At 37.4% G+C, this 25,585-nt stretch overlaps 1 protein-coding gene across 1 annotated transcript in view; it reads right to left on the reverse strand.

Moving 5' to 3' along the window:
- C2H1orf21 (chromosome 2 C1orf21 homolog) overlaps positions 1-25,585 on the reverse strand; it is a 247,779-nt gene that overhangs the window by 97,138 nt on the left and 125,056 nt on the right. The window contains exon 3 of the mRNA XM_037825181.1: positions 20,274-20,368. Within this exon, the coding sequence (XP_037681109.1) occupies positions 20,274-20,368 (95 nt within the window). The remainder of the gene's footprint in view (positions 1-20,273; positions 20,369-25,585) is intronic.

Below are 25,585 nucleotides of genomic sequence, written 5' to 3' on the forward strand. Positions count from 1 at the left end.
TAAGAGAAAGGCCACATGAAAAAGTCATATGTGGGTGCCTGTCAATGGCCCCAGTTGAGCCTCACCATCAGCATGAATTGTCAGCCATGAATGAACCACCTGCAACCCCAGCTGACATCTTAATGCAAGTATATAAAAGACCCCAGCAGGAACTGTCCAGCTGAGCTCAGTCAACCCACAGAACCATGAGATAAGAATAACTTGTTATTTTAAGTCACTATGTTTTAGAGTGGTTTGTTATGCAATGATAGGTAATCAGAGCAGTGTTGTTGTTGGTGGTGGTAGTTTCCTTCTTAGGCGAAACAACTGTATTTCTTTGAAGCAACTGTTAGTAGCTTTTGGGGGGCATATATTAAAATACCATACATACCTGAAGCAGTGGCTAAGCTGTAGAAATTCTTTAATGAGGGTTATTCCTCTAAGGAATTGAGGGACTATGAAAATTACCTTTTATAAACTTTCTACTTACATTTTTGGGCACTTCTTAACGCATAGGCTATAGAGAGGTGCTATGTTCCAAAGCTGAAGCTTTTATTTTTATCCAGAAAACAAGAGTGGGTTCCCAGCAAAATGATTAGCTATATTTGGAGTTAGTTTGCCATAAGGCTGACAAACAAGTGTATTTGTTTTTAAGGAAATGCAATAACCAAGCGTGATTTAATCCCTGAACAGTTTCAGAGTGCCAATAAACTGATTTATGTTTGTATTACCTGCCAAATTTTACCTAAGTTGAAGACCAAATATCCAGCAGCAATGACCCCACATAAAAGAATATTATAATGCTGGGGACAGAATGATTCTCCAAAATACTCATAGGATAAATATAAGCAGAAAATGATGTTTAGATAAAAAATAAAATATGTTTTAGGGGATGTGCTAGTTTGAATGTATTATGTCCCCCCAAATGCCATTATCTTTGATGCAATCTTGTGTGGGCAGATGTCTTAGTGTTGATTAGACTGTAATTCTTTGATTAAGTGTTTCCATGGAGATGCGAGCCACCCAACTGTAGGCTGACTCTGATTAGATAATTTCCATGGGGATACTGCCCTACCCATTCAGGGTGGGTCTGAATTAAATTACTGGAGCACTATATAAGCTCAGACAGAAGGAGCAAGCTAGCTACAGCCAAGAGGGACACTTTGAAGAACGCACAGGAGCTGAGAGAGTAGCTGCAGCTGAGACAGTTTGAAAACGGCCATTGAAAGCAGACTTTTGCTCTGGAGAAGCCAAGAGAGAAGAAATGCCCCAAGAGCAACTAAGAGTGACATTTTTGAGGAATTGCAGCCTAGAGAGGAACGTCCTGGGAGAAAGCCATTTTGAAACCAGAACTCTGGAGCAGATGCCAGCCATGTGCCTTCCCAGCTAACAGAGGTTTTCCGGACACCATTGGCCATCCTCCAGTGAAGGAACCCAATTGTTGATGACTTACCTTGGACACTTTATGGCCTTAAGACTGTGACTGTGTAACCAAATAAACCGCCTTTTTATAAAAGCCAATCCATTTCTGGCATTCTGCATTCCGGCAGCATTAACAAACTAGAACAGGGGATGTCAGAAGTCTAGCACAGATTTAGCCATATCTCCTCAATTTCTGGATTTATTGTTTCATTTTTGGTGTTTTTAACAATGACTTCAAGGTCAGGCAAGATGCTGAATCACCAAAGAAAAATTTAATATTTAAAATCCCATACTTACTAAGAGAAGGCAAATAAATTTCGGAAAGACTTTCAACAACAAGGCAAGAATAAAGGAATTATGGTACTTGATCAGCATACTCTATGCACTGGGTAATTTGATTAACTCAAGTTTTCTGTCACTAACTCTAATAATAAAATATAAAAATGATTGCCACTTTGCTAAATAATCGGAATAGTTACCCAACAGTACTTTTATTGCATCTTTTAAAGAGCTCCTAAGAAGCCAAAGCAATTTGTCCACATGGTGAATGTATTTACCTTCCTAGTTTACAAAGCTGTGGAAAGTTATACTGCTACAGGCATTAATTTACCATGCTACCTCTTGCAGAGCAAAGTTCCCACTGTAATTCTCAATTGAGTCATAAATTTGGTGAATGTCCCCTTTCCTCTTCTCACAGAGATGCCCATTACAAGAAAAAAAAGCAACTAACTTATGAGTAGGAGTAACAGCATAAAAACGGCAGCTTCTGGCCAGCTCTAAATCCTTATGTTTTGATGCTTTTTGTGTAAGTTCCTTTTCCTGATTTTCAAAGGAAATAAATGTTCACTAGGGGTAAAAAAAAAAAAAAAAAAAAAAATTAAATGCAGAAAAGAATAAAAAGAAAATAAGAATCTTCCATAACCCTGCCAATCAGAGATAATCCTCCATACTCTTTTGGTCAGTTAACATTGGTAAACTTCTCTTGTAGGTTATTCCTTGATGCAATTCATGATCTGATCAGAAAATTCCTGTTTATTTCAGAACTCAGATATGGCTTTTGCTTATACACTTCGAACCCTAAACCAATCTTGATGTTGACCTGAATGAACTCTTTGTTAAAAAACAAAACCTAAAACAAAACACCCAAATGATGAAAAAGAATTATGTTATCAAAGAAAAGGATAAAATTCAAATAGTAGATAAAACTGTAAGCTTATGATCAAATACCTCTGAAATAAAGTAGGAAGAATTCACTGTGTAAATTTTGTGATAATTTGATGACAAATTAAGTTGTTACAGCTGAAAGTCAATTTTCCATGGAAACCAATGATATGAGAATAATTATTACAATAACCAACATTTACATAAAAATAAAATGATGGAGATTTTAATAGCTAACTCTAAGTTTAAAATCAATGCTATTTTTTCCCATTCATCTCTATGGGTATGTGTTTTTGTGCCTAAAAGCAGTGCAAAACATCACCATCTTATAAAAACTCAGATACAGATTAGTCCACTTAAGGACTAAAAAATTAACCATTCCTCAAACTCAGAAAATATTATTGTAAGTAGATCTTCTGGTTTGCTAATGCTGCCATGCAAAATACCAGAAATGGATTGGCTTTTATAAAGGGGGTCTATTTGGCTACAAATCTACAGTCTGAAGGCCATGAAAATGTCGAAATGAAGGCATCAACACAAGTATACTTTCACCGAAGGAAGGCCAATGGCATCTGGAAAACCTCTGTTAGTTGGGAAGGCATGTGGCTGGCGTCTGCTGATCCCAGGTTGTGTTCCAGCTCTACTCTCAGCTGCTGTGCATTCTTCAAAGTGTCTCTCTTGGCTGCAGCACCTCTTTCTGTCTGTGAACACCTTTATAGGACTCCAGTGATTCAATTAAGATCCACCCTGAATGGGTGGGGTAACACCTCCAAGGAAATTATCCAATCAAAGTCTCACCCACAGTTGATTGAGTCGCATCTCCATGGAAACACTCAGTCAAAGGATTCCAATCTAATCAACATTAATATGTCTGCCCCCACAAGATTGCATCAAAGAACATGGCATTTTGGGGGACATAATATATCTAAACTGGCACAGTAGGTAATCTCAATGTATTCCTCAAACTGATGGATACTTTAAGAGGTGGCTTGTAAGGATATTTTCTAAGTAAGTCCAATAATACCCAGTTCCAAGACATGAGCTGCCCTGGGGGAAAGCAGGAGCCTTGTAAGTTTTTATGCTCCCACTCTACTTTGTGCAGTAAGGGTGCTACTCCTCAGAAGTGTGAAGCCTATTGAATGACACAAATCAGCTACAGGCCTGTGAGGCAATACTGTCCAGCTGTGTGTGTGTGTGTGTGTGTGTATGTGTGTGTGTGTATGTTTAATTCAGTGCTGTTGGAATGACTAATGCATATTTCAAAACATACCATTATCCCAATTCCAATAGAACCTAAATGAATGAAAAGATGTACTGATAGATGGCTGGATGGTTGAATCTGGACGAATATTAATCTGGGGCAACTTCAGCTAATGCCATGATAGCCCAAATGTCACAGTTCTTCTCATGTTATGCAGTGCTTTTTGTGGGGCCTTACTGTGGGTCAAATACAAATGCAGAATAATAAAGGATGGACCAACTTACCTGATTCAGGTCCAAAGAGGCCATTACCTAGGAATTCCTCATGAAGATATCCAGTTTATAGCTTTATATTCACTTTATAGATTTAACATGTTATTTTGTTCCACTTTTCTTCTAGATTCCAATAAAGAGATACAACATAACTTTCCAGCAAAAGGGAAATATTCATTTCCTCAGCAAATATTTGTTAGTATCTGCTCTACGTCAGGTACTAAAAAAGAAACAAGGATCTCACCTTCAAGGATCTTACACTCTGGTTTATAAACATATCAAAAAAGTGCAAACTTAGTAGTAGTCAAAGAAATGCAAATCAAAACAAAAAGGTAGCAAAAACTAAAAATTGTAAAATTACCCATAGTAGTAAAGGGGCAAGAGAAATGGGCACTCTCATATTTTGGCAGTGGAAAGACAAGTTGATAAAAGATTTCTGTTTTGGAGGGAAGGTAATATGGTAAATATATCAAAAGAAATTTCTCTATGTTTCAATATTCATATGTACAGGAATTTATCATAACAGAATGATTGGAGGTACAAAATATTATGGAAAATTGTTCACTAGAGTATTAATTAAATTATGGTATAAATAAATGGTATAATCACAATGTGTATAGTACAGATCCAACTTTTTATATTTAAAAAAACTTTATATTTCAGAATAGTTTTAGATTTAAAGAAAATTTGTGAACATAATACAGAGTTCCCATATATCCCACACCCAGTTCCCCTTAATATTAATATTTTACATTGGGACAGTAGATTTGTCATAATTGATGAACCAATATTGATATGATAGAAGGATGATATTCATATTTCCTTAGTTTATCCCTAATGCCCTTTTTCCGTTCCAGGATCCCATCCAGGATACTACATTACATCTTAGTTGGCATGTCTCCTTAGGCTCTTTTTAGCTGAAACTGTTTCTCAAACTTTCCTTATTTTAATAACAGAGGTAAAATGGCCTTCTCATCACACATATTAAAGGTACATGCTATCAACACGACTTAACACTGCTGATTTTGATCTTGTTCACTTGGCAGAGGCAGTGTTTGTTACATCTCTCCTCTCCATTGTAGAGTTATTTTTTTTTCCCCTTTCCATCTGTATCTTTGAAAGGAAGTCATTACGTGCAACCCAAACTGAAGGAGTGAAAAATTATGTCCCCCCTCCTTGAGGCAAGATATCAACACAAATTACTGAAATTCTTCTGCACAGGAGATTTGTCAATTTTCCTCCATTTATTTATTCAGTCATTTAGTATATCAGTATGGACTCATGGATACCTATTTTATCCTTTGGGTTATAATCTGCCATCATTTATTTTGTTGCCCAAATTATTCCAGCTTTGACCACTGGGACCTCTTTGGTCATCTTCCATATCCCTTTTATATTCCCTTATCATTGTGTGTGTGTGTTTTAGCACTTCCTGACTTCAGGATCATCTTGTATATTCCCTGCTCCAGCTCTAGAATCAGCCATTTCTCCAAGGAGCCCTGGTTCTTTTATTGGAGAATGGTATTAGAAACCAAGACTTGGGTGCTGGGTGTACTTACTGCTACTGTGGTGTCATTGCTGTCCTCTCAGTTGACAGAGCAAGGAAATATATGTGTGTGATATACATATATATACACACACATCTATCAATATTTATATACGTATCCATCTGTATTTGTATTAAGCTGAACATCAGTTCATCCTGTCTCAAACTCTAATCCATAGCTACAGAATCACTCTAGCCTCCTCCTCTTGCATGCCTGTAATCTCCCACTCCAACAGTGAGAAACCAGGCTCCCACAATCCACCATCATTATTTAATTGTGCAGTGGTTTCAGAATTGTTAACTTTTCCACCGTGGACCATAGATTATTTAATTGATCAGTTCTAGTATACATGTATAGTAATTTCATAGTAATTCTCATCCCCATAGTAAAAGTAAAGTACAGTGCTATGCATAGTTCCTTTTACCTTTAGTTTCACAGGCTCCATTCATTTCCAAAGTTACTTAGGTCAGCACCTTTCCCCCCGCCTCCATTCTGTGAGGTTATTTTATACTGTTAGGTTCTTTTGTCACAGTCTGCATTCTATCCTGGAATCACTTGAACCTCCTAATTGTTTATTTTTAAAATTTGTGCACATTAAGATTTTTCACTCTTTCTGCAGTAAAGTTCTACGGGTTTTGACAACTGCATAGTTCATCATACAGAATAGTTTTATTATCCTAAAAAATCCCCTGTGCTTCACCTATTCAAACCTTCTTTTTCTACAAACCCACGTCAACTACCAATCTGTTTACTCTCTTTCCAGATGTCTATAAAGGGAGCCATACAGTAGGTAGCCTTTTTATAACTGCTGTTTTTCACTTAGCAATATGTATTTAAGACTTATCCATGTTTTCTCATGGCTTGAAAGATCTTCTTTTTTCCTTGCTGAATACTATTCCTTTGTATGGTTGTTTCTTGAGTTTGTTTATCCATTCACCCATGGAAGAACATCTTGGTTGCTTCCAGTTTTGGGTGATTATAAATAAAGCTGCTATAAACATTTGTGTGCAGGTTTTTGTGTCATAAGTTCTTAAATCAGTTGGGTAAATACCCTGGGAGCATGAATGGTGGATCATATGCTAAGACTATGCTTAATTTTGTAAGAAATTCAGATTCATTTTTGTTTAGAAAAAATATATTTCTACAAATATTAGACATAAAAACATAAACAGCTGTTCTGAGATTTATAGCTGATCTACGTATTTTATTCATTTATTTATTTCCCAAGTACGTTTTAAAGTAATGCAAACAAAAAATACGTTTATAATAAGGGAAAATACAGTTTAAAAAAAAGGGTATAACAGGAATAAATCAAATCTAATAACTCTGTGTTATTTATCTTGTTTCACTGTACTGCCAGCTCCTGGCCCTCTTTGATCTGAGTTTAAACACCGAGGGTGTAAAGGCATCACCGGGACTGTGAAGTGTTTGACTGTAAAAGATTCTCCGTTTTCTTCCTCTAGCCTGACTCTGCTTTCAGGGTCAGCATGCCTCAAACTCCAGGGAAATAGAGGAACTTGGGCTCACATTTGGGAGACCCAAAACCCTATCAGTCCTGCTGCACACAGTTCTAATAATGACCTTTTGCTTTGTTTCCGAGATAAAACTCTACCTTATATTCCAGTTCCAATTTCTTGTCTTGTTTCTGGTCTAAGGGTACTCAGCTGTAAAAATTCATAAAATTATATAAAAAAAGTTTTGTCTCAAATTAAGCAAGCCCTCAAATTATTCAGTTAAAGGCAGAAGTTTGTCTGTAAATGAAAATCTGTAATATACCCATCACACTACGACATGATAAAAGAATGCATCAGTACATTAAGTTTTGGAAATACTGTTGTCATTATCAAGCATTTTACTTTTCAAGGGAGGGAGAAATTTGGCACCTGTTAGCATACTGGGCACTGAGTAAATAAATTAAATTATTGTGAACATGAAACAGGTCATTAGTTACACTGGCATCTTCATATATCTATTATAAAGTTGACAAGCTAAACAATACAGTCCTCCTCCCTCTAAAGAAAGTGAATGAATTTTTTATATCTGGTTATTTCTTTCCACCTTTTCTGAATGACAGGTATAGAATCTGCTCTCAAAATTGCAAAGTACCTTTTAAAAACAAATCATAATATGGTGGTGAATCCTCTATCTCTGTTAGTACTGCACATTATTTACACACAAATGATCACAAAAAGAGACATCTACCAGAGCAGACTCTTGAAAACACTATGGTTTCTTCTAAAACTCTCACCTCCAGAGAATAAATTATTAATTTGGGGTGATGCTACCGCACTGAGTTTTCCATCAGATGAATGAAACTTATATGCTTTGGTTTTATTTTTAGCATCACACAGGAGATAAGGGAGAAATCCGAGCAACCTGCAGAAAAGACATACCACCACGTAATTCTTCTAGGTACTTTAATGACAGTGCTTGAGCCTTAGGTGGCCCTCTCAGTTGTCATTCATTTTCCCCCACTCAGCCAGTTCCATAAAAAAATGCCCATCTTTTAGGAAGATAAAAAAAATCTGACATCTAAAAAGAACATGTGAAACAAACAGAATCTAGCTTTGAAGTGGGCTTCTTTCCACTTTTTACTTAAACATCAGGGTACTGCTGTTTACCTGAAGAAGAGGCCAAAAAGCTACATCCAAGGTATTGTTTGTGTTTGCTGTATTACAAAAGTTAAACAGGGAAAGTTTCAGGGGATAAATCAGAAGCTGTCCTTACTGGGCAGGAGCAGGTCAAGGGTAAATACGTTCAGCAATTTTTAGACTGCACCTTGCATGCAAGGGACACATGTTTAAAAGCAATTACATTTTGCAACAATGCTGGGAAAAGGAAGTCATTATCAACACCCTAAATCTTTAAATTATCCAGAAGAGGTCTGTGCTATTTATTCTGTATTTACAAATGCTGCATAGTGGCTAAAGAATATGCAGAAATTAAAGTGCCAACTTAAAAAAAAAAAAGTTAAACACCCCAACTAACCAAAAAAACACTTCACTATGTACTCCATCAGTCTCCCCAATCCACTCATTATTCGTGACACGTCTCCTTGCTTGGCTCACACTGTTCCTGCCACTTGAAATCCTCTTCCCAACCTCATCCTCCAGTGAAAACCTGGTCTCATTCAAGACCTTGCTCCAACGTCAGCCATCCTGCAAATCTCAGATCTCTGTTAGGATTCACCCACATGACTTCATTAGGGCCTCTACTGAGGGCTTAGAACTCTTAGGAAACCCTTGAGTTTCCTGAGAGCTGCAACTATGCCTCATCAAGCTTTATATTCCTTCGGCGCTGATACCATGCCTAATTAACAGTGAAAATGAGTACATTAAAATAGGAATTTATTCAAGAAACATGCTGCACTGGGAACCTGCATATGGGCAGGTCAGTCCAGTGTACCGGTATGGAAACGAGAAAAAACTATTTGAAATAGGGTTACAGCCATGTTCTGCTTTACCTAGTTCTTTGGATGTCTGTGGTTGTTGCTCCAAAAACCACCTTGGAATCACTGATTTCTGTGTATACTGAAATTGAGTATACCTTTTAATACCACCCTTTCTTTGTGGGAGACTGAGGTGATCCATGACGGTAACTCTTCAAGGGAAGTAGGTACTGTCTCTTGCTTAGACCCAGGAAACAATGCTGTGGGAGGATGGGTCTGGTGCTAAAATGACATTTGTAAAGCTGCTCTAAGAAAGGATGTCTCTTGTCTAAAACAAATACCCAGGACCACTCTCTATTTCCACACTCTTTCTCCATGTCCTCCATCTTCTAGAAGACTTCCAAAGTAGAAAATATTTTCCTCAAGTCCAGTCCTCCCCCCACAACCCTACAACCCAGCCCCAGCCTGAGCTCAAATCCAACCTGGAGAGAGGGAGGTGAAGAGAAGAGGTCTTCCATACAGCTTGACATTTTGTCTGTAATATCAGCCTTATTTTGTCAGTCTATTTTATCTTATTCTCAAGAGTGCTAGGGATGGTTGAAAGGCTTGGGAGATTGGAACAATTCAATGTCAGGGTCTTTTGCATTTTTCCATTTCTAAAAATAATTACTTGACCTTCCATTTGAGGATGGGCACACAAAGGTAAACAGTCATTTGTAAGACCACCAGAACAACTTGATTCTGTAGCTGCTCTACAGAATCACAGGAAAAGTAAACATGGTAGAATTTGTTTAAAAAAAAAAAAAAAAGGTAAGAGTTCAAATTGACTTAGTGAGTTCCTCATTAAGAGAACATCTTTTTAGGAATGTAAATATCTTATTCTATTTACAACTTTTATTCACATGCACATATTCCTCACAAGATAAACTCCAACATTAAAGTAATATGGTGACTGGTCGTGAGCACTTAGCTTTCCTTTTAACTTCCAGTTCCTGAATGGAAATCCAGAATATTCTCTGCTTTGTGTTATAAACGGTCAATCAGTTCAATGCTTTGGAGAACATTAGCCCCTTACCAGGGACTGCTTCAACCTTGGCACATTAGATAGGCAAGGGCTGCTTCTCAGCTTTCAGCAGCTGTGTGCTACTGCTCCAAAGAGAGATCTAGTGGGTCTCTGGAACATTTCCTCTTCACAAGGATGTCTCCTAATCTCCACGACCCCATCTCTAACAGCCGGATGTCCTGACATTTATTGGAAATCTAATGCACTGCAGAAAGGTATGGGAACTCTCATAAACTTGACGGCAGGAGGAGGACTCAGTTATACCCAAAGCTTGATTCCATCCTCCTCTCCTGCAAAAGCACTCTTTTTGATTTGTCTTCTGATTGTACTCAGGAATTGGTGATGTAGACAAGAGTGTTTCAAATCAGCCTTCAACTCTATGGATAAGATTGAAACCAAAAGTTCACCCAACCATGACATATGTCATCTTGTTCAAAAAGAACCTTCTCATTTACACAAATCAAAAATCACTGTAATACATGTAAATCTAGGAAATACATACCCCCCAAAATCCATCAAATGATTTAATAACTCATAAGGGAGGACAATTTGAGAATGACAAATGTAATTAAGGAAAACAAGATAATGTTTTAGTATATGGTTAGAAGGAGATTTTCAAAACTAAAACCTGAATGCTCTTTATTTTGTCAGGATATTAAGTTTGGGGAAACTAAGGGGACTGAATCCTGCTAAGTCTGGAATAAATCTCCCTTAAAATTATTTATATGTAAAACTGTTAACCTACTTAAAGTGAAGCTGGGTAATCAATCCTTGAGCTTCCTTCTAACTACCTTGTCCTTCATCTGTAAATCAGGCATAGGAGATTGACTAAAATGAGGGTATTTACATGATTCATAGATTCCCAAGTAGTCAAAATCGGAGTTCTGTTGTTATCCCCCTTTAAAAAATAAATTTTAAATCACACAAATAAAATATTCATATAATTTCCTTGAAAAAGTTAAAAGAATTATGTTTAAGGATAACGGTCCGGTTTGACCACCAACCCAATTCTCTCATCCCCTCTCACCCATCCCAAATCCACAAATTAAAGTAACAGGAACAAGAGCCAACAATGGCATTTCCTATACCAGGGATTTTGCTAAGAGCTTAATAAGCAATCTTATTTAATTTTCAAAATTTCCTGCTGAGGTGAGTTCAATTATGACCCCCATTCTGCAGAGCAGGAAACTGAGCCTTAGTGCTTAAGTCCCCAAACAACTCAGGCAAACACAGTTATTAGTTTGGGACACATACATCCTAGAATTTTTATAAATTCATGGACATATATAGGTACCCATAGAAAATGTACAGTATTTCTGTTTTGTTTCATTTAAAGAAACATAAATAGTATTATATTACTGATATTCATTCTATAACTTGCATGGTTTTTCCATGACAGGTCATATAGCTCTACTCATTCTTTTTAATTGCAGTCTAGTATAGTACAACTATACCATTCCCTACTGTTCAGCATTGTGCCAGTTTGAATGCATTATGTCCCCCAAAATGTCATTATCTTTGATGCAATCTTGTGTGGGCAGAGGTATTGGTGTTGATTCGATTGTAATTCTTTGAGTGTTTCCATGGAGATGTGCCCCACCCAACTGTAGGTGATAACTCTAACTGGATAATTTCCATGGAGGTGTGGCCCCGCCCATTCAGCATGGGCCTTGATTAGTTTACTGGAGCACTATATAAGCTCAGACAGAAGGAGCGAGCTTGCTACAGCCAAGAGGGGCACTTGGAAGAGCGCACAGGAGCTGAGAGAGAAGCTGCAGTTTACAGAGACATTTTGGAGACAGCCTTTGAAAGCAGACTTTTGCTCCGGAGAAGCTAAGAGAGGACAGATACCCTAAGAGCAACTGAGTGATATTTTGAAGAGGAACTGCAGCTAAGAGAGAACAAAACGCCCCAAGAGCATCATTTTGGAGAACGCCATTAGGAAATGCAACCTGGGAGCAAGCGGACGCCAGCGGCATGCCTCCCAAGCTAACAGAGGTTATCCTGATACCAATGGCCATTCTTCAGTGAAGTTACTCTATTGATACCTAACCTTGGACTCTTTATGGGCTTAAGACTGTAACTGTGTAACCAAATAAACCTCATTTATAAAAGCCAATCAGTTTCTGGTATTTTGCTTAACAGCAGCATTAGCAAACCGGAACAAGCATGAAGGTTATTTTCAATTTTTCACTCTTATAAACGGTGCTGCAGTGAAACAGTCTTGTGCAAATTTCTTCATGCAAACGGGCAAGTGCTTGGATATGGAAAAGCTGGGTCATGGTTGTGCATGTTTAAACTTTACGAGCTACCTGTAAATTGCCTTGCGATACACTTTACCATTAGTATGAGAATATATATTTTCCTACAATGCCAAAATCTGGTATTATCAAAATTAGAGTTTTGCCAATGTAATGTGTGCAAAAAATGGGATCTTGTTTTAACTTGCATTTCCCTGATCACAATAAAAGCCATATTGGACTACACGATCTAGACTGGTAATTAAACAATAAAGTGAGTTAAAGCAGGACATCATAAAAATGAATTCACACATTAAGCATATTATTTTATCTAAAAATATACAGAAGTGTATTTATTCTACAATCTTTTGATGTAAGGTGTTAAATAAGGAACTACTGATTGGGGCGCTATATCCACTTCCTACATAACCACACCCTTAATGCGCAGCTAAGATTCCCTGTTTTGGTTTCTTAAGTGAAGTGAGAATGTAAAAGACTCTTACGAAATAATCTGGGTGCAGAATTCAATTGAATTGAATTTAACAGCAAACTTTTAGTAATTTACCTTCATCAACACTTTCCAAAGAATTCAATTTCATTTTCACCCAAACAGCTCTTTCTACATTCATGTTTCATTAATTTACACATTATTTAACCAAATCACATAATTACAATGGCATTCAAGCAGCTCTAGAGAGTATCCACTAGCCTAGTGATGTGGAATATCTTTCCATGGGCTTACTGCCCAATATCCTCCATTGTGAACCATCTGTTCATTTCATTACTTATTTTCCTAATGGATTTTCTTTTCCTTATGACAGATAAAAGGTACAGGATTAATACCTTGGATTTATAAAGAACTGTAGCCTATCTCTTAGCTACTTTTTTTTTTGTGTGTGGAGTATTCTGTTTTACAGAAGTATTTAGTTTTGATGTAATGAAATAAACTAGTTTTTTTTAATGAAGCTTTTGCTTTCTGTGTCATAAAAAAGTTTCTTCTTGCTAAGATCCTAAACATATTCTCCTATTACTTCTTTCTAATATGTTAATAATTTTGTTATCCTCAGGTACTAGATGAGGAACTTGAAAGTTTAAGATATTTGGCCAAAATTATAAAGCTAGAAATGGGCAAGCTAGGATCCATACCATTATCTATCTACATATAATCTTCCAAGCCAATGCTACTCCTCCACACCACAACTTCCTTAAGTAGGAATTAAAGTCTGAGAGAAGTTAAGTGAAATATATGGACATTAAGTAATGATGAAAACGGGGATAAACACTTATCTTTGTCCTGAGAGTACGCAAATGACTGCCACATAAATGATTCATCATTCACCTCAGAAAACCAAAATGATCTCCACCACCCACAGAAATAGCAGTCAAAGGTCTCTAGTGACTTCTTAACTGTTTAATTGAGCAACGACCAGATGCCATGCACTGTTGGGTAATAGACATTCAACTAAAAACAGAAAAGATAAAGTCTTTGACCTCATGAGCTTATAGCCTAAAAGAGGATCAAACAAACAAACTACTTACAAATAATCATTCCAAAATAGCATGCTGAGAACTGTAAAGGAGAACACAAAGGTAGTCAGAATGAATAAAGGAGAACTAACCTAGTTGGTGAGGTCTGACAGGCTTCCCCCAGATGGTGATAGGCTGTGGTCTCCAGAAGGAAGAAGAGTAAGCCAGGCAAAAATAAGGGAGGTAGGGGTGTGTGCGTGAAGGGAATAAGGGACTCTCCAGGCTGAAGGAACAGCAAGTGTTGAGGGTCCAATGTGTGCAGGCATTCCAGCCTTAGAAGAACTGAAAGAAGACCAATGGGGCAAGGACATTGTGAGCAAAGAGGGCAATGGCAAGACAAGCTTTCTGGGGGGGCACAGACTATGTACAAGTGAACCTTGGAATCCCTTGGAATTTCTTTGGTCATCATCTCTTCTCTTTCTTTTGGCTCCTGCATTCATTCCCATGCGTTTGACTATCAACTCATCAACCTAAATGTACATTTCTAGGTCCAACTTCTCCTATTCATTCATTCATTCAAGCAAAAAATCAAAAGCATATTCAACACACCTAATAGCTTAACAGGTCTCAAGCAATGCTCCTGGGCTCCAGACCCTCATTTCCACACTTTGCTAGTCTTCACCACTTGGATGTTCGGCAAGTTGTGAAAACTTTGTTCAAAACCAACCTTTACTTCACATTATACCTTGAATTATGGTCACATAGGTCACATGCTTTCTAGATGCCACCAGAAAGTGAGCTCCTTTGAGTGGGACCCATGTCTGAAGCGACTTTGAGTCCCTCAGAGCACAGAGCCTAAGAACCTGGTGGCCACAGGTGTTTTCTTAGTGCACTTACCACATTGTTGTGCGAGCAACAGTTTAACTTTCTCTTCTGTGCACAATATTATGAGGTTTTTAAGGGTGGGCAAGAATGAATAATGAATGAATGAATGAACTCCTTACATTTTCCTAAACAGAATCTTCCTACTGTTTCACCATTTCAGTGGGTTCAGTATTTATTCTCACTAACCAGTCAGCCTTCCAGGCACTCAAAATCTCTTGGTATTACCATTGTCTCCTGATTCCTCTGTCTGCATTTAATATTTAACTCGTTCTCAAATATTATTTCTTCTACTTCTACAATCTTTCCCAAATCCTTTCTATTCTCCCTGCCACCACTTTGATTCAGGTCTCACTGACTCTTGCAAAAACTGTTACAGTCTCCCAGTTGAGCTCTCCATACCAATCCACATTACACCTGCTGCTGCCACATAAACTTTCCTGAATCTTGGTCTCAACCTGCCAATCTCTCACTTAAAAACCTCCAAAGGCTCCCTTATATCCACGGAATTAATTTCAGACTTCTTGGCCCAGACATCAAGGCTCTATACATTATTTATGTTTCTTTCTAATTTTCCACTGTTTCTCTACTGACACCTTCCCTTCCCCCACACCCCCCAATCAAAATGGACAATTTGCTTTTTGTTAAACACATCTTGCACTTTCCATCTCTGTTACTTCTGTCTGGGGCACTCGCATTCTGCCCTTAAAGGCCCATCTTAAGAGCCAGCTCTTTTAAGAAATAGGTCCTGACACTTCAATAGACACAATCTCTGCCTCCTCTGAATGTCTGTAGCATTTTGCTTTCCCCTCTCAGACTCAATCTTACCCTGTTTTATTTATAGTCATCTGATACATATCTTGCCCAATGGAACACAAGTACCTTGAGGTGAAGCTCTGTGATTTCCTTATTTTTGTGTTTCCATGCAGTCTAGTAGTACCTTGCACACAGGAGACAATCAATAAATACTGGTTAAATTGAATTGTTCTTGCAGCTTTATTGTAAGTTCCTTGATGTCAGTGACTTCAAATACCCTGTATGCCTCTCAGTATGTATTAAGTGCCTTGTACACTATGGGTGCGCAAAACATACTAGTTTAAATAGTCTCAGAGCAAGGGTTTTCAGAATCCATGTAACACTAGCATTAGCCTAAAGCATCCATTCACAAATCTCTCACCAATTAAAATAAAGGAAAAGGGGAAAAGACACAGACTCTAACACTCTTTATTCTTTCCTTTTGTGTTATACGATATGCCTAACCCTTACTAGGTGTTCTCGTGTACCAGGCACCACACTCAATGTCTTACAGAGATCTTCTCATGGAATCCTCACAACAGCATTTTGAGGCACCGTCCCATCCCCATTTTGGTGGAATGGGAAGTTTAGAGAAGTTGAGTAAGTCATTGATTGGCAAGCGGCAAAACTGGGATGTGAACCCAGGAGGTTTCTGCCTCCAGAGCTCACAGTCTTGACCAGCACGCACGCCATCCTGCCTTGGCTGTGTCTGCAGAGCACCTTGCTTCAGCAGTTTGAGTTTAAAAAAAAGAAGCCTTTTAAAAGACCTCAACTAACATTTAAATATCATTCTTTGTAACATAAGACCTTCTTGACTTAGATTACGTTAAAGGGTGTAAAATAAACAGCTATCAAATCTATTTTATCCACCTTCCAATGTGAGCTTCAAATTCATGAGAGTATTTGTTTTCTCAAGCAACATGAATGGTCAGTATTTGACTATGCACCTCAAAGGATGGGGCAGGAGACACAACACCAGGTAATCGGAAAGCATTTAATTTTTTAAATGCAACTTTATTGAAATACATTCACATACCATACAATCATCCAAGAGTACAAATTATTCACAGTATCATCATATAGTTGTGCATTCATCACCATAATCAATTTTTGCACATTTTCACTACTCCAAAAGAAAAGTAAAAATAAGAATAAAAAGAAAAGTAAAAAAGAACACCCAAAATATCCCACAACCCTCCTCCCCCACTATTATTCATTTACTTTTTGTCCCCTTTTTCCTATTCATCTGTACATAACTGGAAAAGGGAGTGTGAGCCACAAGGTTTTCACAATCACATGGTCACACAGTATAAACTATACATTTATAAACATGTTTTCAAGAATCAAGGATACTGGATTGCAGTTCAATAGTTTCAGGTATTTCCTTCTAGCTATTCTAATAAATTAAAAACTAAAAAGGGATATCTATATAATGCATAAGAGTAACCTCCAGAATGACCTCTTGACTCTATTTGAACTTTCTTAGCCACTGAAACTTTATTTCGTTTCATTTCTTTTCCCCGTTTTGGTCAGGAAGATGTTCTCAATCCCATGATGCCAGGGCCAGGCTCATCTCTGGGAGTCATGTCCCGTGTAGTGGGGAGGGCAGTGAGTTTACCTGCAGAGTTGGCTTAGAGAGAGAGGCCACATCTGAGCAACAAAAGGGGTTCTCTGGGGGTGACTCTCAGGCACAATCATAAGTAGGCTTAGCCTTTCCTTTGCAGTAACAAGCTTCATAAGGGCAAGCCCCAAGATCAAGGGCTCGGCCTACTAAACTGGTAGTCCCTAATACTTGCAAGAATATCAGGAATTCCCCAGGTGGAGACAAAAAGTAAATGAATAATAGTAGGGAAGGAGGGTTGTGGGATATTTTAGGTGTTCTTTTTTACTTTTCTTTTTATTCTTATTTTTACTTTTTTTTTGGAGTAGTGAAAATGTGCAAAAATTGATTATGGTGATGAATGCACATCCTTCCCCAGTCTCTCAAGGGGGCTTTGCAAATACATTTTATTCTCTACCCAGATTACTCTGGGATATATCTGGGCTCCACATTAATCTGAATAAACCAACCAGATCTCACCCCTATTTAAGGTTCCATATAATTATGGTATTTGAGTAAACTAACCACACAAGTTAAATCATATAATGTGCTACAGAAAATACAGATTTTGTACCCAATAAACATCTCTTCCTTTGGTCCCACACAGAAGCCAAAGTTTTAAAACACGGTCGATATCATCCTCTACCCTTTAGTCTGATCTAGCCCAGTCTTAACCAAGTCCATTTTCTTCATACCTCCAATTGAACTCTGATCTCCTTTTCAGCCTCTTTAACAGCTGAAAAGCACTTAATTTTGAAAAACAGTCGTAAACACTCACAATCAAAAAGAAGCATTTATTCCACATTCCCCATGTGAACCATTTCCCCTTCCTGCTGGTGGCCTGGACCCTGTCTGGGTGACAGAGTAAGGGGACATGAGGTTGTCTTGGATAATCTACAAGTAAGTTAGAACAACCAGAGCTTCGATCTGCATAGAAAAGCACTAGCACAGATTCTAACCACAGGGACAATAAAGGATATACTGGCACCAAGTAGCTGACAGACTGCAAAACTGACAGAGAAATAAAAAGGTTACATTGCCCTAAATATGATGAGAGCACATTTAGGAAAAGCAAACTATAAGATAAAGTAGTTGCTTCCTTTAGGATCCCAGATAAACAAGCATATGAAGTGGAGACACACATCAGGGATTAGCTCCAAGGAGCAGCCACTGCCAGACTGCTTACCAATATCTCTCTAACCTCTAACAGGAATATTATTAAATATGAGATTTATAACTCAACCATAAAGTATATCAAGCAAGGAAAAATTTCGTTTTTTTTTAAAATAAAGTAGAAAAATGACTACTGATGTTTTAACTACTCAAGATTTCTATTTATTCATTCAAAAACATTCATGTAAAAATACAATATTAACTATTTAGTCATGTTACCTATTCCTGAATTTGTGTTAATGTTAAAAAATTTCATCACTATAGGTATAATAAACTTCTATGACCTGAGTGATACTTTAAAATCTAAATCCAATTTATGAAGCAAAATTTTATGATATAGAGTATTTTCTTGTCTTCAAAATAATCTAAACCATTCAATTGTTGAAACTTAAGTATTTCAAGGTGTAGATCATATGTTTAGAAAAGGATCGAGGCAAAAAACTAGAATATTATATTCATCAGCATATCATGGAACATGACAAATACTTGTGAACACTGTTAGCTTCCTCTGTTGTGGAAGAAATTAAAAACAAAACAAATCAAGGTGAACTCACTGCCCTCCCCTCTACGTGGGACCTGACGCCCATGGGTATAAATCTCCCTTGCAATGCAGGATATGACTCCCGGGCATGAATCTGGACCCGGCATCGTGGGATTGAGAATATCTTCTTGACCAAAAGGGGGATGCAAAATGAGACGAAATAGTTTCAGTGGCTGAGAGATTCCAAATGGAGTCGAGAGGTCACTCTGGTGGACATTCTTATGCACTATATAGATAACACCTCTTAGGTTTTAATGTATTGGAATAGCTAGAAGTAAATACCTGAAACTACCAAACTCCAGTCCAGTAGTCTGGACTCCTGAAGACAACTGTACAATAATGTAGATTACAAGGGGTGACAGTGTGATTGTGAAAACCTTGTGGATCACACTCCCTTTATCTAGTGTATGGATGGATGAGTAGAAAAATGGGGACAAAAACTAAATGACAAATAGGGTGGGATGGGGAGGATGGTTTGGGTGTTCATTTTTTACTTTTATTTTTTATTCTTATTCTGATTCTTTCTGATGTAAGGAAAATGTTCAGAAATAGATTGTGGTGATGAATGCAAAACTATATGATCATACTGTGAACACTTGATTGTATACCATGGATGATTGTATAGTATGTGACTATATTTCAATAAAACTGAATTAAAAAAAAAAAAACAAAAAAAAAAAAACAAAGCACATAATGGAAAAAGGAGTTCAAGTGATGTGAAAATATTTTATGATATTGCAAGCTTCTTAGCAACACATCCACTCAAATATGATAAAAGATACCAAATAATTAATCTAATAATAAAATATAAAAACAATTTTGCTCCAACCCAACTGAAGAAATGCATATCCTTAACAATTTGTAACCTCTTTAAAGAAAGCAGCTAATATGAAAATTAACTAAATGTTTTAATAGAGATAGAATGGTAAGGTGGAACATGTATATTGATTCATAGCAAATAAAGAGGTTTCTAACTTCTTTCTTCAGAACATTATCATTCTAACATAAACTCAAAACCCACAGTACCTTTGGCGTCATGAATATGAAGCAATGACTCTTTGAATAAAGACCTATCTTAAGACCTTCTTAAAAGTATACTATTTTCCTTTGAAAGACAACTTCCTCAACAATACTGCATGCCCAGAATAATGAAACTTAATCATTTATCCTGACTTGGATAAGAGTTAAATGAGTAGGTGGAGTTAAAAACAAAAACAGAAACAAAAACAAGAACACCAAACAATCCCTATCCCATAAATCTCAATCCTACTTCATACCATAGCCTTTAAATTTAACTATTTTACGACGTTAATAATTTTGCTGTATTTTCCCTGGAGTATTCTCTATCAAGTTTCAAGAAGGGCTTTTTCAAAGGCAAACAGGATACAGGAGAAATGGTGCAGCTTCCAGGCAAGCTATAAATAGCTATAGCATTTTCAAGAAATCTCATCAGTGTGTAACTTGCACTTTAAACGTGCAGTGCAGATTTTATTACCATAGCGTCACCAAAATTCATTATTATATGAGAAATTAAATTCTTACCAAGTTTTCTTGGTTCCTGGCTGCTACTTTCTGCTCATCTTCTGCTCCATTTTTCATGTATTTGACCTCTTCCACCGGTTTGATCCTATACTCATCTGTGTACCAAAAAAGGAAAACATTTTTTTTATTTTTTTTATTTTTTTCACAATGGCAGGAAAATATCAGTTAGGAAAGCCCAACAGTTTAATTCGTTCGAGTCTTTCCCTTGCTGCCTTCATATTTAGTTCATTTGAAACAATGTGAAAAAAGCTTAATCGGGTATATTGGATCTTTTTATGCAGTGCTCTCCTCCGTCTACTGGGAAAAGCTCAGCACCATGAATGCAGGTAGTAAAAATGTCACTGTTTAATTCACAGAGGGCATAAAAGTTGGTAGTGGAAACGGAGGTTATTGTAGATTATTTGGGATCTACATACACTGGGACATATCACATAATGGTCTAATGGAAGATTGAGGATAGTATTCTTACTTTTCCTTGGTTGAATATTAGCTCAAAATACCCATGGCAGCAATTTTCTGTAGTGCATTCACATCTTAATTTCTGTCTTTTGGAAAAATAAAGTGTCATTAAAGACTAGGGGGTTGTATTGATAAACACACAGATATAAACAACTGGAGATGGAAAATTTCCTTTTTTTTATCTTCATATTAAAGTTGGAGCAGCCTCCAACTACTTTATATGTAATACATACACACACACGTATACATACACACACTTTAATCTCTCTGTAAAGTCACAAGTATGAAGAGCCATGTATCGATGTATCTAATAGCCTGGAGAGAATCATTGGTCATAGATGGGGCCTAATCCTCACAACGCCCCTGTAGAGTTCAATAAATTCCTATAGCAATACATTTCACAACACAAACTCAGGAAAACTTGCAGCTCAAGTTCTCCAGGTAGTGGTTTGGTGATGATGATGATATTTTCATCAGATTCTTGTTAACAGGAATTGACCTGGGAACACTAAGGTAAAAAATAGGTATAATTTTCAGTCATCTTTAATCCATCTTGTGGGGGAAAAATCACAGGAACTATGGAATTTGAAAACACTCATCAATCAACAAACTGAGGATTACATATCTCACGGCACTTGGTGATGTCTAATTATGATGTAGGCTTACCCGACAGACAAATGTCTGTCACTAAGAGAGTCTGTACTCCAGTTCAGGAAGTTGTAATATATTTTTCTTAGTGCCTATGATTCACTGGGTACAATGACTCTATTCATATATAATTTCTTGCCTTACTGTTTATAACACCACTTGCTAATGTAGTTTCAAGCTTTCTTATACTATCTTTTAACACATTACCCACAAAGATGGTTGTTACAATTACATTTCTCCAAGAAGTTATGCTATTCAAATGTTTCTCAAAATTATCATCCTTGTGAATGCCTGAATATCTGGATAAAGACTCCATGTCGTGGCTAAGCCAATTGTTTTTTTCCACTGAACAATTCAAGGTAGTTATTGAATCTGCTTTCTTCTAAAGAAATTAGAAAGATTAGTATGATGTTAAGGTAATGAGCCCTTTAGGATTACCAAGTCCTAAATATGTTAGCAAGTTAATCAATGGATTCTGATCCACAATTACAACACAAAAGAATTTCATGTTAGAATCTGGTACTCAGAAGAGAAAAAAAATGAAAGTAAGCTAATAAAATCGACACAGTTAAAATCATTTGCTCAGTTGTTGGAAAAGCAATTGTTAATTAGAAGAAATAAAGACACTGACAAATTATGCTTCCAATATAATTATATGGGAATAAAAATAAAGACAAAAAAATAAAAGTCAAAGATGAGACAGTAATATTTATATCCGCTGTTGACTATGGGAAAATTACTGATATTTAACTAAACTAAATTTTGATATTAATTGCTAATGGAGAGCCTCTGCTATTGAATTATAAAGAATCTTGGTACTTATATTTAACATAATTCCAGTAGAATCTGTGATTTTGCCCATAGGACCCAAGCAGTTGCTTGATACATTGGAGAGGAGCCCAACATTTTAAGACTATGCAGAACTTACTGAAAGACCCGACGGCCCTCTGCCCACTTCAGATCAACAGATCTTCCCCAGGAAGGAGCCGCCTTTGCTGTGCCCACAGTCCGCTCCTATCTGCCAAGCCACAGCCCAGGGTGGACGCTTTCCGAGCAGCCTACCAATACTGAGTTTTCATTTTCTTCTTATTCCTCTGGGAAATGCAACTGAATTGACGGTAGTAGACAAACTATTAATATTTTTCTAATATTTTCTTTTGATGAAATGGAAACACTACTACATGACTTTCAAAGTAGCACTATACCAAACACAGACTTTTCTTACATCAAGACAAAATCATCACTAATTTAGGAGGATGGTTTTAGGGTATCATTAACAACCACACTGACTAGCTAACAGTGTGTTAGAGGAATAACAAAAGAAAAAACAAACAGCCCAGACTACAAAGCCAGAGCTATCATTATTTCTTACACAACACACTGCACAAAATCCATCATAGCATAAAACAAAAAAAGCCAGCAAGACCTTTAGATAAACCACAATTTATATGAGCAAATACTTAAAAAGGGTCTGTCAAATTTTTCAAAGACAGATGCCGGGAATGAATACGTCCATCTGGAAACAGACAACTCATCAACAAATGTGTCACATATTTCCACGGCGATGCAGCCATCAGAAATGGCACTCGCCAGCGGGCCTCTGCGCGGACAAATGGAGCATTTCGGTTTATGACAGTGAAGCGACCATTATAGAAATCCAGTTTTCCTTTTGTTTAAAGCACAGGGGAAGCACTTTGGGACTTGGGGCCCCCTTTATTAAAGTGCACACGGAAGGCAATTAGCACAGCCACGGTTACAAGGCAGAGAGTCCTGTTAGCAGAACAACGGGCCAACTTGATTGAAGGGAAGAAGCAGGACATCTTCCTCCAGCTCCCTCACACCTGTTCACAATCTTTCTTTTCTTTCTTTTGATCTTGTCAGGTGGCTTATTAAAATGCACGTCAGGAACAGGAGGCTGACTCCTCATTCCGAACCTGCTCCCTGTTCTCTCCGTGTAAACAGTTGCAGGCAGTGCTAGTCAAAATAGAGCTGGGGTGGAAGCAATGCTTTGGTGATATTTTCAGCATTTTATTCCTTAGAGAAGGGCAAGAGTATTTTGGAGGCAGCTCCATCTCAATGAAGACACACCATTTACCATGACATGCTTTTGATCCCTGCTCCTCACTTTTGACCTAAAGCAATCCACACACACCCATGCACACACATTTCCAGATTTTAGAGCCAGGATATCTCAAAAATCAATAGGCTAAACCTGCTTTAAGCATCTCAATTTTATTGATCCTGTCGATTTTTCCATTTTAAGAACTCATTGGTCCTATTCTAGTTTTTCCAAGCCTTGCAGACAGAAAATCTGCTGCAAGGTTATATTTATAATTAATAGAAGTGGCTTGAAAAGGAATCAATTAGCTAGAGATGGGGAGCTAGAGCAAGTTTATAATGCCAGGATTATAAAAAGTTAGCAATTTTCTTAAATGTACATATTAGATGAGAATGGAGGAAGAAAGGCAGAAGAGCACAATAAATGCTATTCCAGCCCTATATCTATAAGAGATGTTACAGTTGTTTTCTAATAATAGTGAGAAATTTACATCTACTTTCACACCTGCTCACTCAGTCTTCTTCTGATCAATGACACAAATACGATAATCATAATTCCTATGTTTCCTGGAACTGTTGTAATTTCAAAATCTATGTGCTAATGTCCTCATGTCACAATGGTCCAACATCTAAGCATCTTAACTGGATGCTCTGGATTTCCTCTTCCATCCAGAATTGGCTTGAAAATTCTCTGGCAGATTAAACTATACATGCTCAGGAAAATATGAGGGCTTGGGAAAGGAGAAACAAGAAGTATATGCCAAACGAGCAACAAGAAACAAATTATAGTACCTTATGTCATAAACTCATCACCCTGGACTTCTCCCACTGAACATCCTGTATATCCCAAGTTAACTAAAAATTTAGTCCCAAAGTTTGGTACAGCTTCATGTTCTTGCTTGGGATCTTTATTTCCTTACTTGATGGGGTTTTCATGGTGGCTAAGAGTTTAGCCTCTAGAACTAGACAGCTTGGCCATATGACCTTGGGTAAGTTACTTACCCTTTTTGTGCCTTGGTACCTTCATCTGTACAATGGGGATATTTACAGCACTTCACCTCACAGAGTTCTGATTGGGATTAAAGGAATTAATACATGAAAACACTTGGAACAGAGCCTAACTCATGGTACGTGCTCAATAAATACTAGTTGCTGCTTTAGAAAACTGCTGGCTCTCCAGAGTATACTATTTCCAAGTTCATGTTAATATAAACACTGTAGGGGGTACAGCAAAATAATGACCCTCTTTTAATCTTTATTTCCTCACTCAATTATTGCTAATGACATGCTCTTTTCTTAACCTACTTTGAGAGCACAGTAAGAGTGAACCGGTAAGGTTTCAATTTAAAGAAGGCTAGAGATTGCTCTAAAAACAATGACTGTGGAAGAATAATCCTTGGAAGCTCAGAGGAGGCAGAAGCAGGCACCACAGACCAAAGATAGATAGTTGGGTCAACTGTATTGGGAAAATGTGGCTTCTTAATTTGAATGACTCCGCCTCATCAGTAGGCTCAATTAGCTTTTTTTTCATTAGACAAACATTTATTCAGCATCCCTGAACTTTTCCCAGGATTCACCTTGGAGCAGTTCATTACGCTTGGTTTCTGCATGCTTGGGTTTTTACCTAAAGTGTCTGGCACACAGAAGATGTTTAATAAAAACTTTTTTTAAAAAAAGAAAAGAAAGAAACCATAAATAAAACAAAAACTGTCATAAAATGCAAGTTTCTCTAAAAGTATGCCTTGCAAACAGGAAGCAATCAAGAAATAATTGTTGAATTGAACTTTCCCCCCTCTGTGAGGGCAAATCAGAGTTGGCCTCAGTTCTCAGATGAATAAATATTTCCCCTAATCAGTCCTGCTTGTCTCAGAAGTCCACCACCCTCCCCCCCTGCCCCCCATCCTGCAAAAACATCCAAGAAAAAGGAAAAAAGATCTCCAAAAAAAAATACCAACCACCATTCACTGCATTTTTACATAAAGGTCCAAGTGTACCTTTGGTCTGTGGATATCCTCAATGTAAAATTCTTGGCTAAATGTGTATTATTTCCTTCTCTGGGGTTTCTCTCCCATTCTCTCGATCAATTTGAAGGCCATTTCAGTCCACGTCTCACTACTTTTTTGTTCTCCAGGAAACCTCAGTTTTTG

The sequence above is a fragment of the Choloepus didactylus genome, chromosome 2, assembly GCF_015220235.1.
Source record: "Choloepus didactylus isolate mChoDid1 chromosome 2, mChoDid1.pri, whole genome shotgun sequence".
In the NCBI taxonomy this organism is placed as follows: Eukaryota; Metazoa; Chordata; class Mammalia; order Pilosa; family Megalonychidae; genus Choloepus; species Choloepus didactylus.